This window comes from Lycium barbarum, chromosome 4 (genome assembly GCF_019175385.1).
Source record: "Lycium barbarum isolate Lr01 chromosome 4, ASM1917538v2, whole genome shotgun sequence".
Classification (NCBI taxonomy): Eukaryota; Viridiplantae; Streptophyta; class Magnoliopsida; order Solanales; family Solanaceae; genus Lycium; species Lycium barbarum.
In genome coordinates this window covers 146,857,093-146,881,090 of record NC_083340.1, presented here as the reverse complement: position 1 = coordinate 146,881,090, position 23,998 = coordinate 146,857,093, and the positions used below count along the sequence as shown (strand labels likewise).

The 23,998-nt window shown below is 33.9% G+C and overlaps 3 protein-coding genes across 5 annotated transcripts; 1 reads left to right on the top strand and 2 right to left on the bottom strand.

The window, feature by feature from the left end:
- Positions 1 to 868: 868 nt before the first annotated feature.
- LOC132636925 (uncharacterized) lies at positions 869 to 8,413 on the top strand. 2 transcript variants are annotated; one of them, XM_060354016.1, is made up of 3 exons: positions 869 to 1,087; positions 6,481 to 6,602; positions 7,864 to 8,413. In XM_060354016.1, the coding sequence occupies exons 1-3, from the start codon at positions 946 to 948 to the stop codon at positions 8,185 to 8,187; spliced, it is 588 nt and encodes a 195-aa protein (XP_060209999.1). In that variant the 5' UTR covers positions 869 to 945; the 3' UTR covers positions 8,188 to 8,413. The 2 variants fall into 2 exon arrangements, with proteins under 2 accessions (XP_060209999.1, XP_060210000.1); XM_060354017.1 differs by lacking the exon at positions 869 to 1,087 and adding an exon at positions 1,132 to 2,159.
- A 1,457-nt stretch (positions 8,414 to 9,870) lies between these two features.
- Positions 9,871 to 13,612, bottom strand: LOC132636924 (sm-like protein LSM1B). 2 transcript variants are annotated; one of them, XM_060354014.1, is made up of 5 exons: positions 13,298 to 13,608; positions 12,622 to 12,690; positions 12,389 to 12,504; positions 10,907 to 10,969; positions 9,871 to 10,162 (listed from the first exon to the last, which is right to left on the bottom strand). In XM_060354014.1, the coding sequence occupies exons 1-5, from the start codon at positions 13,359 to 13,361 to the stop codon at positions 10,103 to 10,105; spliced, it is 372 nt and encodes a 123-aa protein (XP_060209997.1). In that variant the 5' UTR covers positions 13,362 to 13,608; the 3' UTR covers positions 9,871 to 10,102. The 2 variants fall into 2 exon arrangements, with proteins under 2 accessions (XP_060209997.1, XP_060209998.1); XM_060354015.1 differs by lacking the exon at positions 10,907 to 10,969 and having other exon boundaries at positions 13,298 to 13,612.
- Positions 13,613 to 16,159: 2,547 nt separating this feature from the next.
- Positions 16,160 to 23,600, bottom strand: LOC132638808 (uncharacterized). Its single transcript, XM_060355573.1, has 13 exons — positions 23,094 to 23,600; positions 22,128 to 22,280; positions 21,713 to 21,925; positions 21,540 to 21,629; positions 21,212 to 21,328; positions 20,415 to 20,684; positions 19,459 to 19,615; positions 18,997 to 19,074; positions 18,561 to 18,661; positions 18,189 to 18,359; positions 17,601 to 17,675; positions 17,344 to 17,448; positions 16,160 to 16,676 (listed from the first exon to the last, which is right to left on the bottom strand). Exons 1-13 carry the CDS (start codon positions 23,490 to 23,492, stop codon positions 16,338 to 16,340), a joined length of 2,268 nt encoding a protein of 755 aa, XP_060211556.1. The 5' UTR covers positions 23,493 to 23,600; the 3' UTR covers positions 16,160 to 16,337.
- Positions 23,601 to 23,998: the final 398 nt, after the last annotated feature.

Below are 23,998 nucleotides of genomic sequence, written 5' to 3'. Positions count from 1 at the left end.
TGAGAGTCAGTGATATGCTTAATCCAGAAGCTCAAACTTAAAATCTCAATTATTTTGGACCGGTGGAAGTATTGAACCTGACCATTTTAATGACACTATATGTTGGAAAAATCCTTTTTCTTATTTAAAACTGTTGGTCAAACTAGCCATATGAATTGTAACAAATGGAATATTAAATTTAATTAAAAGAAGGCATTTATAATTTCCAACAACTATCAAGAGGATGTACTTCGGAAACAGCCGTCCTATCTTGGTAGGAGTAAGGTCTGCGTACACTCTACCCTCCTCAGACCCCACGATATGGGATTTCAATGGGTTATTGTTGTTGTTGTTGTTATCAAGAGGATGTACATAAGTAAACACTAGAAAGGATAAAGAACACACAACAAAAACAAAAAAATAAAATAAAAATGGCGTCAAATTCTACTGCTTCCAAAATTGTTGCCAAACTAAACTTGAAGCCACGTCTAGAAGGTTTGATTTGTGGGCCTTTGATCTTTTTGACTATAATCTGTATTGATCCTTATTAAGAGAACATGCAAATGCTCTTAAATGATATTTTCCATCGTACCAAACACACCCTATTTTTTATTTTTGTTTGTAAACTAGGGAACCCGCAGAACCGCTACACAGGATATATAAACTGCACTAGATAAGCCCCGTACAACAAGTTCAGATGAAATCGATCCCAAACCTTCTACGTGAAAAAAAAAAAAAAAAAAAAAAACACTTGTTGAACCATCTCAGCTATCCTTGTGGTCACACCTAATATGTTACAAAAGTCTTCTTTTTAAAACTGTGCCGGTCAAACTAGCCAACATATATTAAAATTAATGGAATATTAAGTTTAATTAAAAGAGGGCAGTTATAATTTTCAACAACGACCAAGAGGAGGTACTATAAGTAAACACAAGAAACGATAAAGAACCTAGACAAAAAACAAAAATGGCATCAGATTCTAGTGAGCCTACAGCTTCCAAAATTGTTGCAAAGCTAAACTTGAAGCCACATCCAGAAGGTGGCTTTTTCTTTGAAACATTCAGAGATAACTCAGTTATTCTCTCCAAATCTCAGCTTCCACCTACATGTAAGTCTTTTTGTATAAAAACTTCTTTACTTTTTTGAGTTTATGTGTCTTGAATCTTTATGACTGTTATCTGTTTTGATTCTTATAATTGAGTTGCTCATGGTTTTTTTGGATCTTGGTCTGTTTTTTTTTTCTATGTGGCTGCAGTGAGAAGATAACAAAAATGGTCCTTTGTGTTTGAGGGTAGGTTCAAAATAGTGCTTTAAGTATGAACTTAACAGTTTTGGTCCTTTAAGTTTGCCAAAAGTTAACACTTTTATCTCCATCTAATATTTGTCGAGCTCTATCTATATTTGTCGGTTTGAGCCGAGGGTCTTTCGGAAACAGCCTCCTTACCTTCCAAGGTGAGGATAAGGTCTGCGTACACTTTACCCTCACCAGACCTCACATTGTGGGATCTAACTGGGTATGTTGTTGTTGTTGTTGTTTATCTATATTTGTCGGAAACAGTGGAGAAAAAGGTTTAAATATAGGCGCCAAGAAAGTCCCATCAAATTGTAAAATGTGCAACACAAAAAACTACGCTTAGACACTACAAAAGAGTAGATATTACACCTCATCAGACCCTCGAAATAAATTAAAAATAGTAGAAACTATAAAAAAATTACCTCTAAATATGAATTCCAGCTAATTTCCTTTTTTCTTTATAGCTCCCGTCAAATCTAGACAGAATTCTTTAATAATTGACGGTGGCTAAAAATATTAACTTTTAACAAATGTATACTTAAGAGACTATTTGAACCTGCCTCAAATATAATATTATCATTTTTGTTATTTTCTCCAGTCTGCATTATCTACTAGTATTTAATTAGGTGCAAGATTAGTAGTCAAACTAGCCATATGGATTGAAACAGATGGAGCATTAATTTCCAAAAACTACCTATAGGATGTATAAGTAAACACTAGAGAGGAAAACAACTGAGACAAAAAATGGCTTCAAATTTCATTGAGCCAACAGCTTCCAAAATTGTTGACAAGTTAAACTTGAAGCCAAATCCAGAAGGTGGTTTGTATACTGAAACATTTAGAGATAACTCAGTTATCCTCTCCAAATCTCATCTTCCATCTACATGTAAGCCTTTCTGTATAAAGTTCTTTACTTTTTTATTTATGGTTCTTGAATCTTTATGTCTGTTATCTGTATTGATTCTTACAATTGAGTTCTTCATGGGATTTTTGGATTTGCTTGCCGTATCTGACTCTTTTCTCTTGTTTTCCCTTGTTTTCTTTTGAGCCAAGGGTCTTTCGGAAATAGCCTCCCTACCTTTCACCTTTCAAGAAGGGGATAAGGTCTGCATATACTTTACACTCCCCAGACCCCACATTGTGGGATACAACTGGGTATGTTATTGTTGTTGGTCTGTTTTTCTTTGAGAAAATGACAAAAATGGTCCCTTATGTTTGAGGGTAGTTCACAATAGTCCTTTAAGTATGCACTTAACAGTTTTAGTCCGTTAAGTTTGTCAAAAGTTAACGCTTCCTATCAAATATTTAACAATTGTGTTAGATTTGACGGAAACAGTGTAGACATCAAGAAAGGACCTTAACTTTTGGCTAAACTTAAAGGACCTTAACTGTGTAGTGCATACTTGAGGGTCTATTTTGAACCTACCCTCAAACATAACGGACCAATTTTATCATTTTTTCGGCTTATTTTGTTCTTTCTGTTCTGAAAGTTTGCTATTCCTTCTATTTTTCTCATCTTCCACCTACATGTAAGTCTTTTTGTATAAAGTTCTTTACTTTTTTATTTATGGTTCTTGAATCTTTATGTGTATTGATTCTTACAATTGAGTTGTTCATGGGATTTTTTGAGCTTGGTCTATTTTTCTTCTGTGTGTCTGCAGTGAGAAAATAACAGAAATGGTCCCTTATGTTCGATGGTAGGTTCAAAATAGTCCTTTTAAGTATGCACTTAACAGTTTGGTCGGTTAAGTTTGTCAAAAGTTAACACTTTTATTTCTTATCAAATATTTAACAATTTATGTTCGTTAGATTTAACGGAAAACTGCGGACTTTTTTTAACTATAAACATCATAAAGTCTCATCAAGTGTTAACTTTAGGCAAACTTAAAGGATCAAAACTGTTTAGTGCATACTTGAGGGATATTTTGAACCTACCCTCAAACATAACGGACCAATTTTATCATTTTTTCGGCTTATTTTATACCTTTTGTTCTTTCTGTTCTGAAAGTTTGTTGTTCTCATCTTCCACTTACATGTAAGTCTTTTTGTATAAAGTTCTTTACTTTTTGATTTGTGTGTCTTGAATCTCTATGACTGTGATGTGAATTGGTCCTTACAATTGAGTTTGTCCATTGTTTTTTTTGGATCTTGGTCTGTTTTTCTTCTATGTGACTCCAATAAGAAAATAACAAAGATGGTCCTTCATGTTCAAGGGTAGGTTCAAAATAGTCCTTTTAAGTGCACTTACCAGTTTTGGTCCTTTGCTACATGTAACTATGTAAGTTTTTCTGTATAAAGTTCTTTACTTTTTGATTTATGGGTCTTGAATCTTTTTGACTGTTATCTGTTTTGATGCTTACAATTGAGCTGCTCATGGTTTTTTTTTTTTTTTGGATCTTGGTCTGTTTTTCTTTCATGTGTCTGCAGTATATGTACAATTATGTGGCTTTTGGGATATGTAGGTTCTGGGGTCTTATCGTGCTGTTTAATACTCCCTTCGTCCCAATTTATGTGACACTTTTCACTTATCGAGAGTCATTTTGATGAATCTCTGAAGCTGAATTGGATTAGATCAACTCAATATTTGAAATTAAAATTTAGGTATTCAAAAACTATAGGATAAGTACTATAAGCTGCAATTTTTCTAATCTCTATCGAGTGGAAAAGTACATTTTAAAATGTTGATAAAAGTTTATATAGTTTGAATCTCGAGAAGCGGAAAATGTCACATGAATTGGGACCGAGGGAACATCAAATTTCCAGTGAAAGAGAAGATAATTTTGCTATTTGTGTTTCCTAATGAGAACTGTGAGTTGTATTCAGGTGTTAATCTCAAGAATTTTGTCAAGTTTGTCCAGCATATCTCTTTTGAAAAAGCTAGTTTGTTGGCTACTTTATACCTTTTGTTTTATCACTTCTGCTGGTTATTGTGCCTTCTATTTTGTCTCACCTCAAGTTTGGTGGTGGCTTTTCCTATTTGAAAAAATTAATACCACGTATGCACTGAAAAATGTTCTAGATTGGAGGGTTAATAGGAAATGAAGGGGATATTAGAAGTGTATGTTCTTGGATTTGTGCTTAAACTTTTTGGACTAGTTAATCACTTGATCCCACTGTTTCAGAAAGAGGGCTCTCTGCTTATGCCGTTAGAACAAATCAGGAAGAGACTAATAGGACACTGCATAAAATATCTAATTAAGATCTTCAAGTTATTAAAGACGTAGTAATCCGTCTTTAGCAACAAATTTGGTGTCTAAGAAAATCAAAGCAAGAAGAATATAACAAATTGTTGTATTTCAGTTTTGTGATGCAATCTTTAGATTTCTGTAAGTTTGGACAAAGTATCATCTTATTCTTTGTTAGACACTTGTTGATATAATAGTCCTTGCGACTTTGCATGGACATCCACATTAGTAATATTTTATATATCCATGATTGAAGCACAAGTGTGCTATTGTAATGACCATAGAAAAAGACAATGTCACTCACCTTTAGAATAATGCACCTGTCAACTTAGGGGATATAAATTAAAGTGGCAGTAAAATAAGTTGTCTTATGTGAACTTTCTTGTTCAAAGAATATTACTTTGGTCAGAGTTCTTCAATAATAAGAATGTTGTATCCAACTGAGAAAGGAAAAGAAATACTTGCAAGGTTTGATCATACCAGTACTGATTAACATGTGGTGCCACTTTAAAATTATAGTTTCCTGGGGTTATTTCAAATCTCCAATGGACTAAAAAGCTATTCGAAGTTGGGGAGGTAATTCACTGCTTTCTCATAGTTGGGCCACGTCTAGTGTCCTTATATTTAATAAACCAATAGTGACTAAATAGAAGAGGTATTGACTGCTTCAACTCAAGGTTTAAAAAAATCAGGTGGATGAGAAAGAGCAAATTCTCAAGAAAATAGCATGAAATTGTCTATACAGTACTGCTTCAAGCCTAGTCATAAAATATCACAAATATACACTCCAACAAGTCTTGAAGTAAGGGCATTTATTGACAATTAAATTTTATTGGTTTGAATCCTATAAGAAATTTGGATTATATTCTAAAATCAAGATATATGGATATTTATAAAAAAAAAAAAAAAAAAAAAAAAAAAATCGGTGTACGAAACGTCCTCCGTTCACGCAAGGTTCGTAGAAAGGCCGCACTCCAAGAGAGTGTGATGTAGGCGGTCTATGCTAACACAAGTATTAGTGATTGATTACATGGTTTGAACCAAAGACAATTTAGAGGTTGCTCGACCCTAAATGTCTTACCTAAAATTCAAGATATATTAATCCAATAAATATTTGAACTAATATGAGTGGATTAATTATTTAGATTCAATAAATCAGTTTAAATAAAAACTTATATTATGGGGTTAGTCCATTTAGTTTAGCTTCTAGCAAATGAGCTCATCCATGTCCTTCAACTCCAAAGTTCCATTAAATCAAAGCATTTGTGACGAATAGATCAAAGATTAAGCTTCAAGCCCTTGAATTTTGAAACACAAGTCAATCGAACCCAAGAATATGAGATCAAGCCCTTAAGCCAACAATTGAAGAGGAGTATGAGGATATTTTTTCCCGACTTAGAGAAATTCTAGAGATTGTACTATACAATGTATTTGGAAATTAAAATACTGCAATTTGTTACATTTTTCTTGTCTTTGATTTTCTTGGACACAAAACTAGTTGTCACAAAGGAAGCAAAGATTCTATATATGATACATCTTTTAGTTATTGAAGACATGTAGTAACTTGTCATTTGCTAATAACATAGTTTTTGTGAATGGTTTCAGCCCTTTTGCATGATTGATATATAACTATATGCAAGCCCATTCAGAAGTTTAATCAATAAAATCATTTATTTTAATATATTATTTGGAGCACTTTTTTGTTTGTGAATACAAACCATCTTTTGTTTTCACCAATGACGATTTGATCAAAGTGTTCTATCTCCACATAGAGAATAAAGCATATCTGCTACAAATATCAGTTGGTTGTTATGCCGCTAATTGGTGAATTCCATTGTCTTTGAGCACTTAAAATGTCTCCTCAGGATGATGGAATTCTGTTTCTTGTTCTTAAGTTCTGACTGCGTTTAACTGTCTCGTGTATCACGAGCAGCATTGGCCTCATAAGAGAGAATACAGCTTGAAACTTTCATTATCAAATTAGTTTGTTTTTCCCTGATTATTCTGATTACACCTTTGCAGATAAGGTTGATCGACCTGTCAGTACATGCATTTACTTCTTGCTACCTTCTGGAACTGCGTCTCATCTTCACAGGATACCATGCGCAGAAACATGGCATTTTTATATGGGAGAGCCAATCACGGTGAGTACTATTCCCTCCCTCCGTCCCAATTTATGTGATACTATTTGCTTTTTAGTCAATACTAAAAAGAATGACATCTCTTCTAAATTTAGTAACAATATAACTTTAAAGTTCTCATTTTACCCTTAGTGATATTATTTGTAGCCACACAAATATCTAACTCATTTTAGATTACAAGTTTCAAAAAATCTTCCTTTCATTCTTAAATTACGTGGCCAGTCAAACACCTTAAATTGGGACGGTGGGAGTAATACACTATAGTGGATGACACTCTTTCCTGTAGTCTACATGGATCTTTATGCACCGGATTAGGATTATCTCTCATTATCAATGCTGTCTTTCTGCATCGTTCTGTATATTTGGTGTCTTGCTTTGTGTTAGGTATGAACTGCAAGTGATTTAGTTGGCATGACTCAATCACAAGTGTTAAAGCTAACTTTTAAGGACCTTAAGGTTCCTCAAAGTTCCTTTCGACACAGTTTCTACCATTTGGCTGCTCTGAATACTAAATGACACACTCGACTATGACTACCTAGCATGGGGCATATGACATGAAACAATATCTACATGCAGTTAGTTCAATGCAATTCAAACATTAGCTCTTTATTTCCATGCCTTTTCATCTTACCAAATATTGAACACTACTTGGCCACATCTCAGCAGTGGCTGATGTAGCCTTTGAAAGGCTATAGGTTTATATGAACTCATATCTCTGACATGGGTATAGTTGTATAGATATATATGTGTGAAAAAACCACAAAATCTCGAGGAAAATCTGAACTCACAATTCCAAAAGTACAATAAGGTTAATGTTTAAGAATCTTAAAGGCTGAACCTGTCAAGTCTTAATGCGGGATTCACCTCCGAATCTCAGTTGTCATATCTAGTCTGTAACTCTGGACGTAAACAGACACTTTCCTTCTGGGACAAGTTTCTTATTTTGGATCGTCATAATTGAAAAGAGATCTTTACGATTATAGAACATTAGTTATTCTCGTTAAGACAATTTTTTTTAATTATGTCTCTCACACAACTGACATTAGTTGTGTGAGGCACCTTTTCGACTCACAAACAAGTGGACCCAAAAGTGTGAGATTTGGTCAAGTTGTTCAGTTGTTTGTGAGATTAAAATGTATCTCACACAACTAATATCAGTTGTGTGAAGGCACATATAAAGTTTTTCCCATTAAGACTAATGCACTGCTTATTCGCCATTGTTTTCCTGAAATATGACAATGCTAACACTTTTCTGTGCTTTCAGGTGATGGAACTAAATGAGACTGATGGAAAGGTGAAGTTAACTTGCATTGGACCCAATCCCCTTGTTGATGATCAACTGGTTCAGTACACAGTACCTCCAAATGTATGGTTTGGCGCATTTCCCACGAAGGACTACAACATTTCTGCTGATTTGCAAGCAACAAAATCGCCTGCAAGGGATGGTGAGAAGCATTTCTCTCTTGTTGGATGCACCTGTGCTCCAGCATTCCAGTTTGAAGACTTTGAACTGGCCAAACGTTCTGATCTTGTTTCGCGTTTTCCTGCTCATGAATCCCTTGTCTCGTTGCTCACCTTCCCTGAGTGAACATGCTTATCGTGTCTTTGTTCTTTCACCACTTCCTTTGTGAGATCTGTAATGGTTCACGGAACCTAGTAGCTTTTGCACGGACCTTATATATATATATATATAGCGAGAAATCTACTAAACATCTACAAATAAATGACGGGAGATACTTGCTTGTTTCCTGTTTCGTCTTAGTACTGGTGTGTAATATGTTCAGAGTGGCAATAAAAGGCAATCAGTTAAGTTATTTTCAGTTGGTTCCTTTTTCCATCATGATGTTTTAGTTCCTTGCCATAATCATCCACAAACTTTTATAAAATTATGTAACTTTTTCTATTTATTGTTGACAGTCGAGAAATATATTTTGCTTCAAATTATATTTTGATAGATGTCATCAAAATTGTTTATGTTATTACTGCATATAATTTAAATCCTTTTTTTATTTATTACAAAGAAAAGAAGCTAAAAGGAAACAATACTAGAATTAATTCGACATACATCTTACCAATGGGTTATCTTAATAAAAGGCCATTTTTTATGACGGGCGCAATCTTAAGCTAAGTCTACTCGTTTATAGTGTTAATCGGTGGTGTTTCATGTTTGATTGGATGGTTTTGTGTCTATTACCTGTTCTTTCTCTTGAGTTGAGATCGATCATTTAGATAGGTGAGGGTAAACTAATGAGTGCTGATAATAATTAACCCTATAGAAGAGTTATTGGAACAATATTCTTATCGATCTATTAACAACGGGTATATTTACGCCAACATAATATAATTACGGAACAACCAATGAGGGACGGTCACAATAAGGTTTACAAGTCATTTTCTGATGTAATTGAAGGCAAAGAGGGAAGATTTTGTGAGACTCTGCTTGGCAAACCAGTCGATTATTCAAGACGTTTTGTTATTATCGTGGATCTTTCACTTTCATTACATCGACGTGGATTGTCTCGTGAAATAGCAAATAGAATGTCTCTCTCACTCCAACACTCCACCCACCTCCACACCCATCCCCAACAGTCCACCCAGCTCCACACTCATCCTCAACAGTCCACCCACCCTGCACCCATCCCCCATTCCAACACTCAAAGGCGGATTCAAGATTTAAATTTTATAGGTTCAATCATAATTTTTTTAGTGTTGAATCAGTTATATTTTAAAAGTCATGGGTTCATATCTATTACATATTACAGTTTTAATAATTTTTTATACATAAATTTATGTTTCGTATCGCAAGTTAGGGGTTCAATTGAACCCCAAATCAATAGGCTAGATACACCCCTGCCAACACTCTACCCACTCCTAACCCCAACCCCGACACGCCTCATGCACCCTCGACCCTTCCAACTCACCCTCATCTCTCTGTACCCCCACCCACTCCACCTCCACTTTTATATTGTTTGTTTAAATTATACTATTCGTCTTTATATGAGCTGAGGGTCTCCCGAAACAACCTCTCTGCCTTTCCAAGGTAGAGGTAAGGTCTGTGTACATACTATCCTTTCCAGATCCCACTTGTGCGATTACACTGGTATGTTGTTGTTTAACTATATTATATAAATGCTCTTGGTATAATATTTTCTGTTTACTTACCAAATATATAAAAAAAAAGTGAGAAAAATAACTTATTTTCTAGGAAAACATTATCCTTCCTACTAAACACACCTTAGGAAAACATTATCCTAAATACTGTGGCAGGTTATTCCTTAAGAAAAATATTTTTCTATTTTGTGGAAACCATTTGATCGAAATAATCTTTTGAAGAATAATGCATTACAAAAGATGCTTCCTCTTTGGACATTTAAGGATGACAAGTGGTCCAAGTTAGTACTGATGAATATTCATTGATGTACATAAATATAGTTTGAGTATTATTGTGAAGAAGGCATGCAACATTATGGGAAAGGGAAATAATTAACAATTAATAATAAATGCTAGTCAAAGTCAAGAAACTCCATTTTCCTTCTCATGGCACCCTTGTCTGCCTTTTGAGCCTGCACATGACAAAAGTGTTAGTACTAACATTATACAAGAAGGTAAATATCCATAAAAATGCTATGCAACTTAGTTCATAAGGAACCAGCTGCACCTTAGTTGTTCCATTTATTGGACACCCTTTTACTATTATTATGAAATAAATAATACTGTAACGTCTTACAAATAATTTAATTTTAAGCTCTTAATTTTCTCTTTTTTTTTAATCACATATTGTTTTATAGACACATAAATGTATAATGACACATATTTAAAACCGTATATTCCAAAAAAAAAAAAAAAAAACTTTCTTAAGCAGTCAAATACCATCACATAATATGAAACAGGAATAACTAATATGTAGAAAACACACTTGATCAAGCGGTTTGGCAAAGAAAAATATGCATGATGCTAGTTAAATATTAGCTTATAAATACTCCCTTCGCCCCAATTTATGTGGTCTGTCTGATTGACACGAAATTAAAGAAAGAAAAAAAGATTTTTAATTGGTGGTCTAAAACAAGTCATAGTTGTATAACTATAAATCATCTCATTAAAAATAAAATAAGAAATTTGAAATTAATTTGTTTCCAATTAATAAAGAAGTGGGACAGTACTGAGACAGACTATGTGTGTATTAATATATATGTCAAACTTAACCAGCACGGTTAAGGTTGGGGTTTCGGATTCGAACACTAAGTGATACACAGTCGTCTTTGTTAGAAAACACCGGGTCAGAAACAAAAAATATATGTCATATTTACCCTTTTGATTTCTGCTGCTGACACGCTAGTCATGTATGGCGGAAGCTCCTCCTCGTTAGACTCCTACATCATAACTATTGATCATGAACAAGCACAAAAACTAAAATAAAACACATGGGACGACATTGTTGTCGTTCAAACTTCAAACTGCAGAAGGGGATTCAAATTATTGAATTTATGGATCGAGAAACGTCTGTTAATATTGTAATATGACCTTCATTTGGATATAGGCATAAGCCTATTAGCAATGAACTTGGGCATCAAGTTTTAATATGTGTGGTGGATACATTTGTTCATGACATTACATATAGCATCACAAACTTGGAGACCAAGTACTTCTTGCTATAAATAGAAGGGCTTTCCATAGTTGAAGACACACCAAAAACAATTTGAAGAGCTTCTCTTTCTCTTTGTTTTCTTCTCTTCTTTTAGAGTATTATTGTAAGAGAGTTGTGTGTTGGGAAATACTTGTTTGAACCCTTTATTGGAGTGATCTTATGAGATTATTCTCTTGGGGGTTTTGGGATATTAGAGTATTTAATTACTCTAATTTTGTACTCTCTTTTGTTGTTTTGTACTCTCTTTTGTATCCGTTGGTGTTACTAAATTTGCTTCTCTTTTGGTTGTGGATGTAGGTCAAGTTGACCGAACCACGTTAAATTTTTGTCTCCTATTATCCTTGTTATTGTCTTTAATTGACTGCTTTGTCTAATTCCGCACTATCTCGGACTCCTGATCCTAACAAATACCTATACATTCGAGGAGCAAAAAGAGGAATCCGCCCGAGAGCTTACATTTATTTATGAATATAATTAGGCGAACTTTTTTTTGTGATTGTTACTACTCTATCACGTTTTTATAGTTTGTTGCCATGTTATATTCATTTCCACTATTCATTTTTTCATATTGTTTTGAATTTCTTGTCCTTATGCTGAGAGCCTACCGCAAAAAGTCTCTCTACCTTTTAAGGCAGGGATAAAGTCTGCGTGCACTCTTCCTCCCCAGACACCTCTTTGTGAGATTTCACTAGCTAGGTATGTTGTTATTGTTGTATAATTAGGTGAATTTATTCGATACAAGTATAGAGTTTGGCCAAAGCTATTAAATTCTCCCAAAGCCATAACTAGAACTCTAGATCGGGAGCCCCGGTTCAAAAGCAAATTTAGGATTTTAAGCAAATGGATACGAGTTGATCTCCCCCACTTTTTTTTTTTTAAAACAATGAGTGCAAATTTAATGTAAAATGTATGTTTTTTTATCTTAAAAAAAAAAAAAAACAAAAAAAACAGAATCAATATCAAGTCTCACGTACGATGCAAGTACTGTATAGGTATGTCACTAACAGCAAAAAGAACATACAAAGGTAATTTATTACTTACATATAAATTAGTAAATCATACTTGTTGCAAAATAGGTTTTCAAGTGATAGCTAAAATATTTGATATTATATCCGCGTGTAGAAGTTAAACTTTAGTGTATTACCCGTTCTCCAATCAACATAACATTCTCCCCACGAACAATGTAGAGACCCAAAGGTATGTCACAATAGAGATTTCCCACCATTTCTCGTTCTGAGGTATCTTCCAATACTATATTTGCTATATAAACAATGAAAAAACAAAAAATTGTAAGAAATAAAAGCTTCACAAGGCATAAAAATACAACTAAACAGGAATAAATTGCAAGAAATACTTAAGTTCAATAACATAAGTTACCATATTGATCGAAAGAACGGAATGTTCCCAAGAATTCTCTACCATCTCGTAGTAATATTAGAATTTTTCCTATAAAAAAACAGAAGTGATTCACTCGTATAAATAAAGACCACATAAAGCCAGTATGCATGAGTAGCCAAGATGAAATTAATATGCCTCAGAAAATTTCATGTTAGAGTGCACCAACCAGCAATTACAATAGTATTACAATAAAGGATCGGAAGCACTGATAATGTAAAGATTTTTATAAGTTGATCTACATACAACATGTAGTTCTTCATATCAAACTTAATACGGTAACGTAAAAATAGATTAAAGCCTATTATAATCGATTAAATTATATACTCCCTCCGTTTCAATTTATGTGAACTCATTTGACTGGGCACGACATTTAAGAAAGAGATAAGACTTTTGAAACTTGATCCAAAATAAGTCTTGAATATTTTGTGTGACTGTCAATCATTCATAAAGTGAATTTATTTTCAAATTAGGAAAGAGGTCATTCATTTTGGCACGAACATAAAAAGAAATAGGTTCACATAAATTAAAAAGAGGAAGTATTAATAATACAAAATATATTTACACTGTGTATAACTTAAAATCTTTGACGAACACATACTGAATTACAGATAGGAGAAAAGAATAGAGGGAATCAAAAGAGAATAAGGGTTCATACTATCAAGATAGCTTGCAAGGCTTGATGAGAATAAGTTGTTATCGGACTGTGGCCAATTAGACATATGTGGAATCTCAGGTTCTAACCAGTCTTCACTTAGAACATCTGTTGCGCCTTAGCACATCTGTTTTCTTGCTCGTTAACACTATGTTTTAATTACACAGCAAAGTAAAGAAATTGATTCTATGCCGCGACAACTTATATGAAATGACAGTTTTATTGATGCATTCCTCTTGAAAATGGAGAAGAAGAGAGAATATAAATATAGTATCAAGAAAGTAAGATGAGGACTCTAGCTTAAGTACTTGGCAATGGCATTACTGTGAACTATTATAGGAAAAAGCCATTTACTTTTAGATGAGTTGGTTTTTTAAAGTAGTGTTAAGTGTTTGGTAAGCCTTTTTGGACGGTGGCTTTTGCAGAAAAAAAGATACCATCTTTTTCTTCCAATTCCCAATTTCCCATGATTCTATCCATGACAATACATTTTCCTAGCACTAAATCCTTATAGGATGCTATACACTACATAGAGCACTATAGTGTGTTACTTGTGAATTTAAGTTATGTAAATTAATAGTGTAAATAAATCTTATATTACTAGCTAGTCCATTTATATAATTGATGAAGAGGAGTCTTGAAGTAACAGTAAATTAAGTTTTTTTCGATCCGTATGACTTATAGGTGATGATTTTGAGTCGTTAAATTGGTCATCGATGCTTGTGTCTTCAATGTAGGTTGTCTAATCACATCCCTTTGTGGTGCGATCCTTCGTCAAACCCTGCGCAAACGTGGGATACTTCGTGCATCGAATTACGCTACAGTATATTTAACTAATTATATTTTAGGCAATCATACAATGTTTACTTTATATCATACAATGTTTTATAGGAGGTTTTTGGTTGACATTAAGTTGTTTGGAACTGAGAAGCAATTATTGTTTTACAAAACAAAAAACTATACTTATAGTACAATGTAAAATCAAGGCACGGATTTTTCTCAGTTTAGTTGAGTTGGCGCTTTCTCATTCCAATAATTGCGAGCACTCTAATATTGAAGATATATGATTTATTTTAGTGTAGAAATATTTTGGTGGTTGGTTCAATTGAAATGGGAAAATTTCCTTCAATAATCTACAAACAATACAGTTGTTATCCATAAATACACATTTTTAGTTAATTAATTTATTAGCCCTTGATATTGAAGCATCTACTTTCTCTGTTCACTTTTACTTGTCCACTATATTAAAAATAAATTTTCACTTTTACTTGTCCATTTTAGCATATCAAGGAAAGACAAACTTTTTTTTTCTTGTTTTACCCTTAACATTAATTACTCATTTCCAAATCATTTTCCAAGTTCAATAAGACTATACACCAATTAATATGGGTATTATAGTAAAATACATACTTCATTTATTACTCCCTCCGTTCACTTTTACTTGTCCACTTTGGACTTTTCACGCTGTTTAAGAAATAATAAATGAAGTGCATAATTTACCAATGTACCCATAATAATTGGTCCATATTTTTATTGGATTTGAAAAATGATTTGAAGTGAGTATTTAATACTATGGATAAAACAGGAAAAAATAAATTGTCTTTTCTTGATATGCTAAAAGTGACAAGTAAAAGTGAAAATCTATTTTAGAATACTGGAAAAGTAAAAGTGAACAGAGAGATTAATTCTTAAGGAGCATGCAAAGTTAAAAGTGGATAAGTAAAAATGAATGGAGGGAGTAATATTTAGTGCTAGTCGTTTAATGATGCATCCAATGGCATGGACAGAATATTCTTTCTTCGTTAATGCAATTATTGCTTACTGTATAAAGATCTAGTTTATGTTCTATATATATTAACAGTCTTAAAATGTTTACAATATTTAAAGTCGTTTATTTTTAAATTTTTGTAAATCGAAAATTCTGACAAAATAGCAACTTTACATGTCTTACTTGCACTATAGCTTATTTTTGTATTCAATAATGAAAATGATTCGAAAAAAGTCGTATCAATCTTTAATTTGCTTAACCCATGCAATTTTTAATTAATATGTCCTTGAAGCCATGCAATATGATGTATTATAAATATATATTGTGAATGATTTGATTGAGGAAAGATTTAGTTGCTTCCATCTCTTCTAACATGACATCTGTTTTGCTTTAATCCCATAAGCTTTTGAGATTATTTGCCTGTTTATGCTTTTTAAATCTTAGTTATCTTAATTTAATCGCTGCTCATTGCTTTAATGATTAGTCGATAAAAAGGGTCATCACACTAATAACGCCCAACAAACATTATGACCCTTACTTTGTCCCACAATTCTTTTGTTGGTCGATAATTTGGAATAATTACTATACATGGGATATATATATATTACTTGCAACTTAAGCTAGCAAACTTATTTTTAGGTTGAGTTAGAACAAATTAAAGTTCCAAATAATATACTTTATCATACAGCTTATTTACGCTTTTGTGAACACACACACACAAAAAAAAAATGATAGACCATCAAAAATTATGGTGGGTGGTAAATATAGGTAAAAATTTCTCCATTAGTGGTCTCTGGTTTGAACCAAGAATGAAATTGTCTTTGGTAGGTAGAGCTTTACCCCCAAAGTGGAACTTCCCGAAATCTATGTTAGTCAAACCCCAAAATAGATTAAAAAAAAAAAAGCACTTTATACACATTTAGTAAGCACAAAGTTCTTATAAGCTAGGTGCTTATAAACCATCAGTCAAAGGCTATTTACTATTTACAGTAAGTTGGATAATCTGTCTTGACTGGGTATTTTCTTCTCCCCATTTACAAACATTCAAAACCAATTCAATAGTAATTTACAAATTGACAGCATTCTTGATCAACTGCTTAGTGGAATAAATATGTATACCTATTGACAAATATTGTATTACAATGATACAAAAAGATGGGGAGAAAAAAACCCATGAATATGTTCACTATCAACTAATTGTATAATCTGTCATTAGTTGACACAACATACAACAAAATCTTGGGGGAATGTCAACTTGTAGTAGTAAGTTTCTTCTCATTTATGATCTCCACAACAGCAGTATTGACAACAAGTGAAGCAACCTAAACATCCCAAGGCACCTAGAAACTGTGTGAGTGCAACTGCACACTGATGATTCATCTTTGAACATGTCCTAATGCAGCAACTGCAACAGCAGCATAGACCACACAACTTCCCGCAACAATTGGACGTTGCTTTCGCGATAATCTCTGCTGCTTCGTCCTCTATCTCGATGGCACCAGGAGGAACATTCTCAATTGTGGCAGTGAGGTTACCAAAACCAAAGCCAAGGTTGTGTAGCATTATCGTCTTCTGTACTAGACGCTCCTCTATCTTCTCATCTTCGCAATAAACCTGCTTTATTAAGCTTCGGTTACAGAAAGAAGGCAAGTATGATAGTGAAATGAATCATTTTTCTACCATATGTTAGTTTATTATGAGTCTTGTATCTATTATGCCATTATGGGAACACATTTCTGAAGAAAAAAAAACTTCTTAGTCTGGTGTGAGGTTTCCCATTGCTCGATTTAAATGCCACGAATGTTAAAAAGGGATTCTTTCGATTATGTCCCTTCGGCCAAACTTAATTACCGGTAGCAGCCCAAATATCCAAACCTATACACTGATATGTATATTATGCGTATAATATATGTATATTATACATATAGTATATGTATATCATATGTATAATATATGTATATTTAAGTATAAATATACAAAACCTGTACATTTTCTGGCTATTTTGTAAACTAGACCACCCAAAGGTATTGGGCTGTAATTATCCCAAATAAATATACCCTTAGAATGAAGTTAATACTAGGACATACTTGTTTGACTTGTTATTCAGATTGTCAGTGTCTCGAAAGTAAACTTCTATAGATTGCCATTACTCATTTAGCATGTAGACGAATCAGCTATACTATAAAATGCGTTAAACGAGCAAGTTTAGCCATTTGTGAATCCTATAGTTAGCCATTTGGAGAAGATATTAAAGTTGAAGTTTAACAAATTCGATCCTTACCTTCCTCTTTGTGGTTGGCTTAATAACTCTCACTCTTTCTGTCTCTACCAATGCCATCCGTGTATACTCGGAGACTACTGCATCTTGTATACTCATTTTCGCTATCTGCCAACAAAGTAGAAGGGCTCAGTATTAGTGGAGGGCAAGGACTAAGATGTGAAAACTAGTTGAGAACTAAGTCAAGAATATAAAGGTTGGGATAAAGGATCAGGATAAACCATTCATATGTTTAAACATAAAAAGTAGGAGGTAGTAACCTTTTGCTCAAGATCCTTGTTTTCTGTAAACCATGCCTGAGCTGTGAGTATTTCAATCTGCTGCTTCACCCTTACCTGCTTGTTCAATATAGATGAAATTAAATCAATATAGAAGAGGATCCTCTTAAACCAAATGCACTAATTTGGAAATTGGAAAGAAATAGAGTAATATGGAGTTCCGCGGAAAGCCATAAAATGTTCTCAGTAGTTCGATCAAGAAAACAAACAGATAAACTGCTCACTTAAAACTAAGGACAAAAGTTTAAATTTTCTCAATATGGTATGCACTAATAGATGTAGAGAACTCCTTATTTAGTACAATTACAATGAAATGGCTTGAAGAAAGCAACCCTTTGTTGACCATTTCTAACACTCGGGAAATCTTAAGTTCACAACATAGGAGCCGTTTAAAGGAAAGCAATCTTTCCAGTTTCGATCTAAATGTATAATATAACAATGATACATGGAAAGATATTTATCATTATCATCAAAATTAGATATATAGTCCAGATTGATATGCAATTCCAAAAGCCACAAAACATGTATCTTCTACTGATAATGCATCTATTACTAAGTCTGCTGCTTTACCTTGTCAAGAGGTATGGCTTTGGACTTGAACCCTTTTAGCTTCACAGAGAAAATACTCATGTCTGCTAAGATTCCTTTAGCTTTGAGCATCTCAGGGAACACTCCTTGGTATCTGCCTGATACGATTATTGGTCCTTCAGATGAAAGGTCAGGAATTTGAGAGGGATACACCTACCACAAAATTTAGCAGTTCTTCTTACGAGACATGTATGTACATAGGTAAAGCTGCATCATGTAATTATAGCTGTCTTTTGAAATGACAGTGAGAGCTCATAATAAATCATTAAAGTTGATATTCATTAGATTATAGTACTATCATTAGCTTAAACCATCCAAAAATTATCAGTAAGAGATGTATATTCACAAGCACACCTCGAGTTCTTCAAGACCATCAAGGTTCTCAAAGGCAATATTTGCAAGGACAATAGATGATGCCCTGGAGAACAGCTTCTCCAAACGAACTTCAAGTGATTCTGAAAAAAGCAAACAATATGAGCAATAGTTTCAGGTCACAACAGCTAAGAATTTGCACGACAGAAAGCAGGTAACCTAAATCTAAGCGTCTTTAGAGAAATACAACCAAAAGCTGCTACAAAACACCAGCCTTTGAAACAATGTATTTGTCCTCATGGTAAATGAAGAAATGGTCGAGAAGGCGACCAAGGGAGTGCGATTATTTATGCAGAAACCAAAAGGTAATAACCATGAATAAACCGGTTTAATTATAGTTCCACCATTCAATCATGTGACGCCTAGCATTTTGGCAACAGTTCTCAGAAGAAATACTTTATACAAGCACAAAACTCACCAACATCGAAAGCAGCATCATAATGGCCACGACTCATCATTGCTAATGTGCGCAGAAAATAATGGTTGCAGAATAATCCTGAAAAATTCTCAAATTAGAATCAGATTTTGAAAAAGAATAAACCTACCGTACTAAGGACAAATTATTCATTGCAGAGAGAGAAAATCCAAGCGCAGAGATTCGAAGCCGCATGCAACCATTGGGACTTAAGTGGCTATGAAGAGCACCAATTATATGGTAATAAGCTAGTAATAGCCACGAAGGATAACAGCCTGAAGACCTAAGTTTGCAAATACATAGAACAATGGCAAATCCAAACTATTGCTACATGGATATGGTACAGTTCTGAGATATTGTCAGGTTTCAAAACAAAAACAGAGAAGATCATGCATCTCCTACATACAAGACTCCATTTGTTTCAAGGGTGGGGATGGGGGTGATGATGATGCATATGATGTATACCTATGCCAAATGTGTAAAGTCGGGGGTGTATTGTTCTGTTTTGTGTAAGATGACTCTTCATGAATTCACAGATCTGTCTTTCATCTTCAACAGCTCCATCTGTGACCAGAAAAGTGATAGGTATGGATTCTCCAGCATTAGACAGCATCCCTATGGCCTGAAAAAGGAAAAAAGCACAGCTGTCAGATTTGTGGTAAAAATGAGTAGAAATCTAAAGATGTACTTTCTTGATTTAAGTAAAACTTGGATATCTCAATCAATCAACTACACCTCAATCCCAAACTGGTTGGCTTAGCCATACAAACCATCTTATCCATTCAGCTCTTTTCAAATCCATTTAAATCCAATACTAAGTGTACTATCTTTTAAGGCAAACTAGGATTCTCTAACACTACAAGTTCTCTAACTGTCGCACATCACTCAACTACACCTCAATTTCAAACTGATCAGGTTAGCCATACAAACCATCATATCCATTCAACTCTATTCAAGTCCGTTTCAATCTCATACTAAATACCGGCTTTTAAGGCAAATTAGGATTTCTAAAGCTTCAGTTCTCTAACCGTCGCACTTGCTTGAGAGATCAAGGATTGAACAAGTAAATTAGAGCAATTAATATGGAAGTAATAAATGCATATCTCATAGATAATATTGGAATTGATATTATGTCATGACCCATCACCATCTTAGTTCATACAAAATTAAATAGCAAAGGACTACATTAAGTAATAAATGCATTTCTGCAGCACTAATATTCATAAACATACACTAACTCAGGATTTACGAATTCAGCAGCTTCATAAGCACAAGTCAGGACAATACAGTATTATTGTTTTTCCTTTAAAATAGAAGGTTGATAATATCCCAGGTTTCATCTGCTCCAACTTGAAAGAAAGAATAGTAACAGTGATAAATTGTAGCAAACAACTGAAAAGTAGATGAGAAGATAAGATGACCTGTTTCAATGGATTCAAAATATTTGTACTGCCACCAGCAATAAAGTTCATGTCAATCCACTGAATTGCATTGTCAATAGCCTCCTTGGTTGCAACCTCCAGTGATGATGAAAATAGGTACTCCTCATTGTTGAAAGCTATTATATTAAACAAATCTTGGGAATCAAGTTTTGATAATGCTACAGAGAGTGCTTGTTTGGTATGGTCGATTGGCTTCCCCTTCATGCTACCACTTATATCAACAATAAATATCACTTCCTTTCTGAAGACCTATCACAAAGTTCAAAGCAAATGAAAATATATAAAGCTTTCCCACATAAAGTTCTCATTGCTAACCAATTAAAGAAAAGAAAAGGAGGAACTTTAAGAACCAATAAAGGAAAGCAAGTCACCATATTCATCAAAATGTAGAATCCTTCTAGTTCCAATAGTACATTTTATCCCTCGTACTCACAAAAGATAAAATTGAACAAACAAGAATAAACAGAGGAAAATAAATGTTTTACTTTCTATAACTTATCCTTCCACCTTTTAAAGGTGAAGGTAAATGTGCGTTAAGTTGTATTCGTGATATATCAGTGAGTTATGAATCGACACATATGATCAAGAAACTTACTGCGAAAATTTTGTAAATTGCTGTTCAAACATATTTTAGCTAGTTTACCACATCTTTTGACCTTAAATCAATTTCTGGATTCAATATATGCCAAGTTTACAAGAATAACTATATCAACTTTGCAAATAATTAAACTTTTAAAGAAGTTTAAGAAGAAGGTAATGAAAAAAGAGTTACCAACCTTTCTACACTCCTGGGCATCGGGAAAAAGGTAGCAGCAAAACATCTTTCTCTGGTCAGCGTCATGTTGTTGGGGAGATTGCAGAAGTACACTGCCATGGTAGTTAGGACTCGAGATCTGAAAACACAGTGATGATAGATGAGAGAGTTCCTCAGAATCCAAATTTTGGAAAAAAAAAACATATATATATATATATATGTCACTTTAATGTTGCTAAAATGAAATTGCAATACCTAGTTGACTCATAATTTAAGCTTTCTATTCTAGGAAGTTAAAACCAACCATGATTTTATATCATGAACTCGAAACAGATTCATGAAGGGCGTACCTGGTAAGTAATTACAACGTCATTACTTGACCAGCTAAGGACATCAGCTTCATAGGCTAAGCCCAACTTTCCATCTTCGTCTTCTAGTTCCTAAAATAACAATATCAACTCCACTGTCACATTTATTTCATCAACCACGAATTACAAATCAGTAAATGCATGAACTGTTTTACCTTAAGAGGGTGACTGATAGTCTTACACGAAACCTCAGCTCCTGGACCACAGTTAACATTAAACTGTATCTTTTCTTTCTTAGACATCTTCTTTCCAGCTGGTGTCACGTACTCCGGGAAACTATAGGGTATGCTCAAGGTAAATTGGCCATCGCGATACAATAACTTCTGAGACCATCTAATAGTGACTGAGATATAGGTTCCCCCATCAATCTGAAAAGGTAATTCCATTAGACACCATCAATCTGAAAAGGTAATTCTGATAGTAAAATGAACAATCATGGACGAATTAAGAAAGTAGATTATATAGGGGAAAGTTACCTCTGGTATTGTAAGGGTAAAGCCAGGTAATTCTGATAGTAAAATGAACAATCATGGACGAATTAAGAAAGTAGATTATATAGGGGAAAGTTACCTCTGGTATTGTAAGGGTAAAGATATGGGGCTTCAGAAAGCATCCATCTTCAATTTTGGCTAACTTTTTAGTTTCCCTTTCATCATCCTCGGCTACTAGTTTAGTGCTGTATGATTTCCTGGGTAACTCAACGTCGACACCTAGAATTGAACCCTGTTAGCCAAATAATGCATCACTTGAGAACAAACAATCAGCAATGTTTCACTTCTGTGAAACAAGAGACTAGCAAGGATTAAGAAAAATAAGAAAGCATTCAACAATACAACACTTCCCAAAATCTTAAATGAAGGTGGAAACTGCCTTTTCCAAATGGCAAATTCCATATCATTAAAACACTAAACCAACCAAACATTTCTGCTCCTCTATGCATATCAAGGGAAACAAAAGGGAAGAACAAAGAAAAGAACATTATCCAGAGAAGTTTTATTAAGCCTTAGAACCAGAGAAGAAACTCGATTGCTCATTGCTTTCAAGATATGCTACTTTGCCTTTAAAATTCAGAAGTTTTTGACTTGTGAGGCAAAATATTGTAAATAGTTAAACCCAAATCATTCAAAGCTATAAAACCCCTTTGACATCCTTAATCATGATCACCAACATCTTTGATATTAAAGTTTATATCTTTTTGTAAAGAAACAAACTACAGATGCCATTCTCCCCAGGGAGAACACCTGATTGGTATTTTGAAGCTTCCACTAGTTCACAAACAGTAATTAGACAATATATTGTTTTCTTCTAAAATCAGTTATACCATAATTACCCATAGACAACATGTTAAACTTTTAGTGAGGTGAAAATGCATGTTAATTAATCATGCAAACCAGAGATATCACCAAAGGAAACAACTCCCGTTGCACCAAATTCACCCTCAAAAAGTATTCAAAATAAAGGAAATAATTCTTGGAAAACATTTTCCATCATACCAAACACGCCTTAAATGAGAAAATTTTAAATTTCTGCAATTACCTGCTCGCCCATGGGAACAGCAACACGACAATCACAGCTCTGGCTACTCATAACACAATGCAAACGCCACGATCCCGTTACAGTAATAAACGCCGTATCATAATAACAATCAGCCGCAACCTCAACCCTGTTCATCTGTAACGGGATCAAGGCAGGTGGATCACACCTGCCATGCACATGAGGTTGATAACTCGGTATATCCGGGTTATCAACAAATGCAGGATTCTCAATCACTGCATACATCATAGGTGATGTTGGAAAGTATGATTGCGCCGCCTTTTCCATTGACATCATTGGCTTAGGTGGCGCAATTGCACGGTCTTTTCCGAAATATATACGTTTTGATAGACGTAAACCGTCTTCAACAGATTTAACAAACTCTTCTTCATGATCCGCCATGCAAAAACAACGTAAAAGTTGTACGTAAAAGCGTACGTACGTGTGTTTTTTGTTTTCTTGATAAAGATGAAAATGAGAATAGAAAATATATATATATATATATATATATATATATATATATATATATGTGTGTTTATAATATTATGGAGAAGAGGAGGATTTGTGAAATATGATTCCTTAAGTCCTCTTCTCTCTGTAATGGGAGCAAACTTTCCAATCGACGTTTATGGTGTGATGTTATTTTATATAAACGATGTGAACACGTTATTACCACGGTACTTGACTATGCTAGACAATGGCTGCCATACAATTCTCAGTTTAGATTTTTTTTTTTTTTTTTAAAAGAACTGTGAGATATTAATCAACCATATTTTGTCAGCTGCATTCAATTTAATCTGAGATGATATTCTGACTCAAATTAGAGGTGGCTGTAATTATCACTAATTGCTCGTTCTAGAATAAAAATTTTGGCATTTTGGCATATATATTTGATTAAATTTTCATTT

Bases quoted from the DNA above. Each gene is read 5' to 3' on its own strand.
- LOC132636924 (XM_060354014.1), bottom strand. From the start codon at position 13,361: ATGTCTAATTGGCCACAGTCCGATAACAACTTATTCTCATCAAGCCTT. The intron at 10,970-12,388 runs GTAATACACTAA...GTTATGATGTAG, and splicing joins TTATGTTGATTGGAGAACGG to GAGTCTAACGAGGAGGAGCT. The intron at 10,163-10,906 runs GTAAATATGACA...TGTCATGTGCAG, and splicing joins CAGCAGCAGAAATCAAAAGG to GCTCAAAAGGCAGACAAGGG.
- LOC132636925 (XM_060354016.1), top strand. From the start codon at position 946: ATGGCATCAGATTCTAGTGAGCCTACAGCTTCCAAAATTGTTGCAAAG. The intron at 1,088-6,480 runs GTAAGTCTTTTT...ACACCTTTGCAG, and splicing joins ATCTCAGCTTCCACCTACAT to ATAAGGTTGATCGACCTGTC. The intron at 6,603-7,863 runs GTGAGTACTATT...CTGTGCTTTCAG, and splicing joins ATATGGGAGAGCCAATCACG to GTGATGGAACTAAATGAGAC.
- LOC132638808 (XM_060355573.1), bottom strand. From the start codon at position 23,492: ATGGCGGATCATGAAGAAGAGTTTGTTAAATCTGTTGAAGACGGTTTA. The intron at 18,662-18,996 runs GTGAGTTTTGTG...TGCTTTTTTCAG, and splicing joins TGATGCTGCTTTCGATGTTG to AATCACTTGAAGTTCGTTTG. The intron at 17,676-18,188 runs GTAAAGCAGCAG...TTGAACAAGCAG, and splicing joins AAGCCATACCTCTTGACAAG to GTAAGGGTGAAGCAGCAGAT.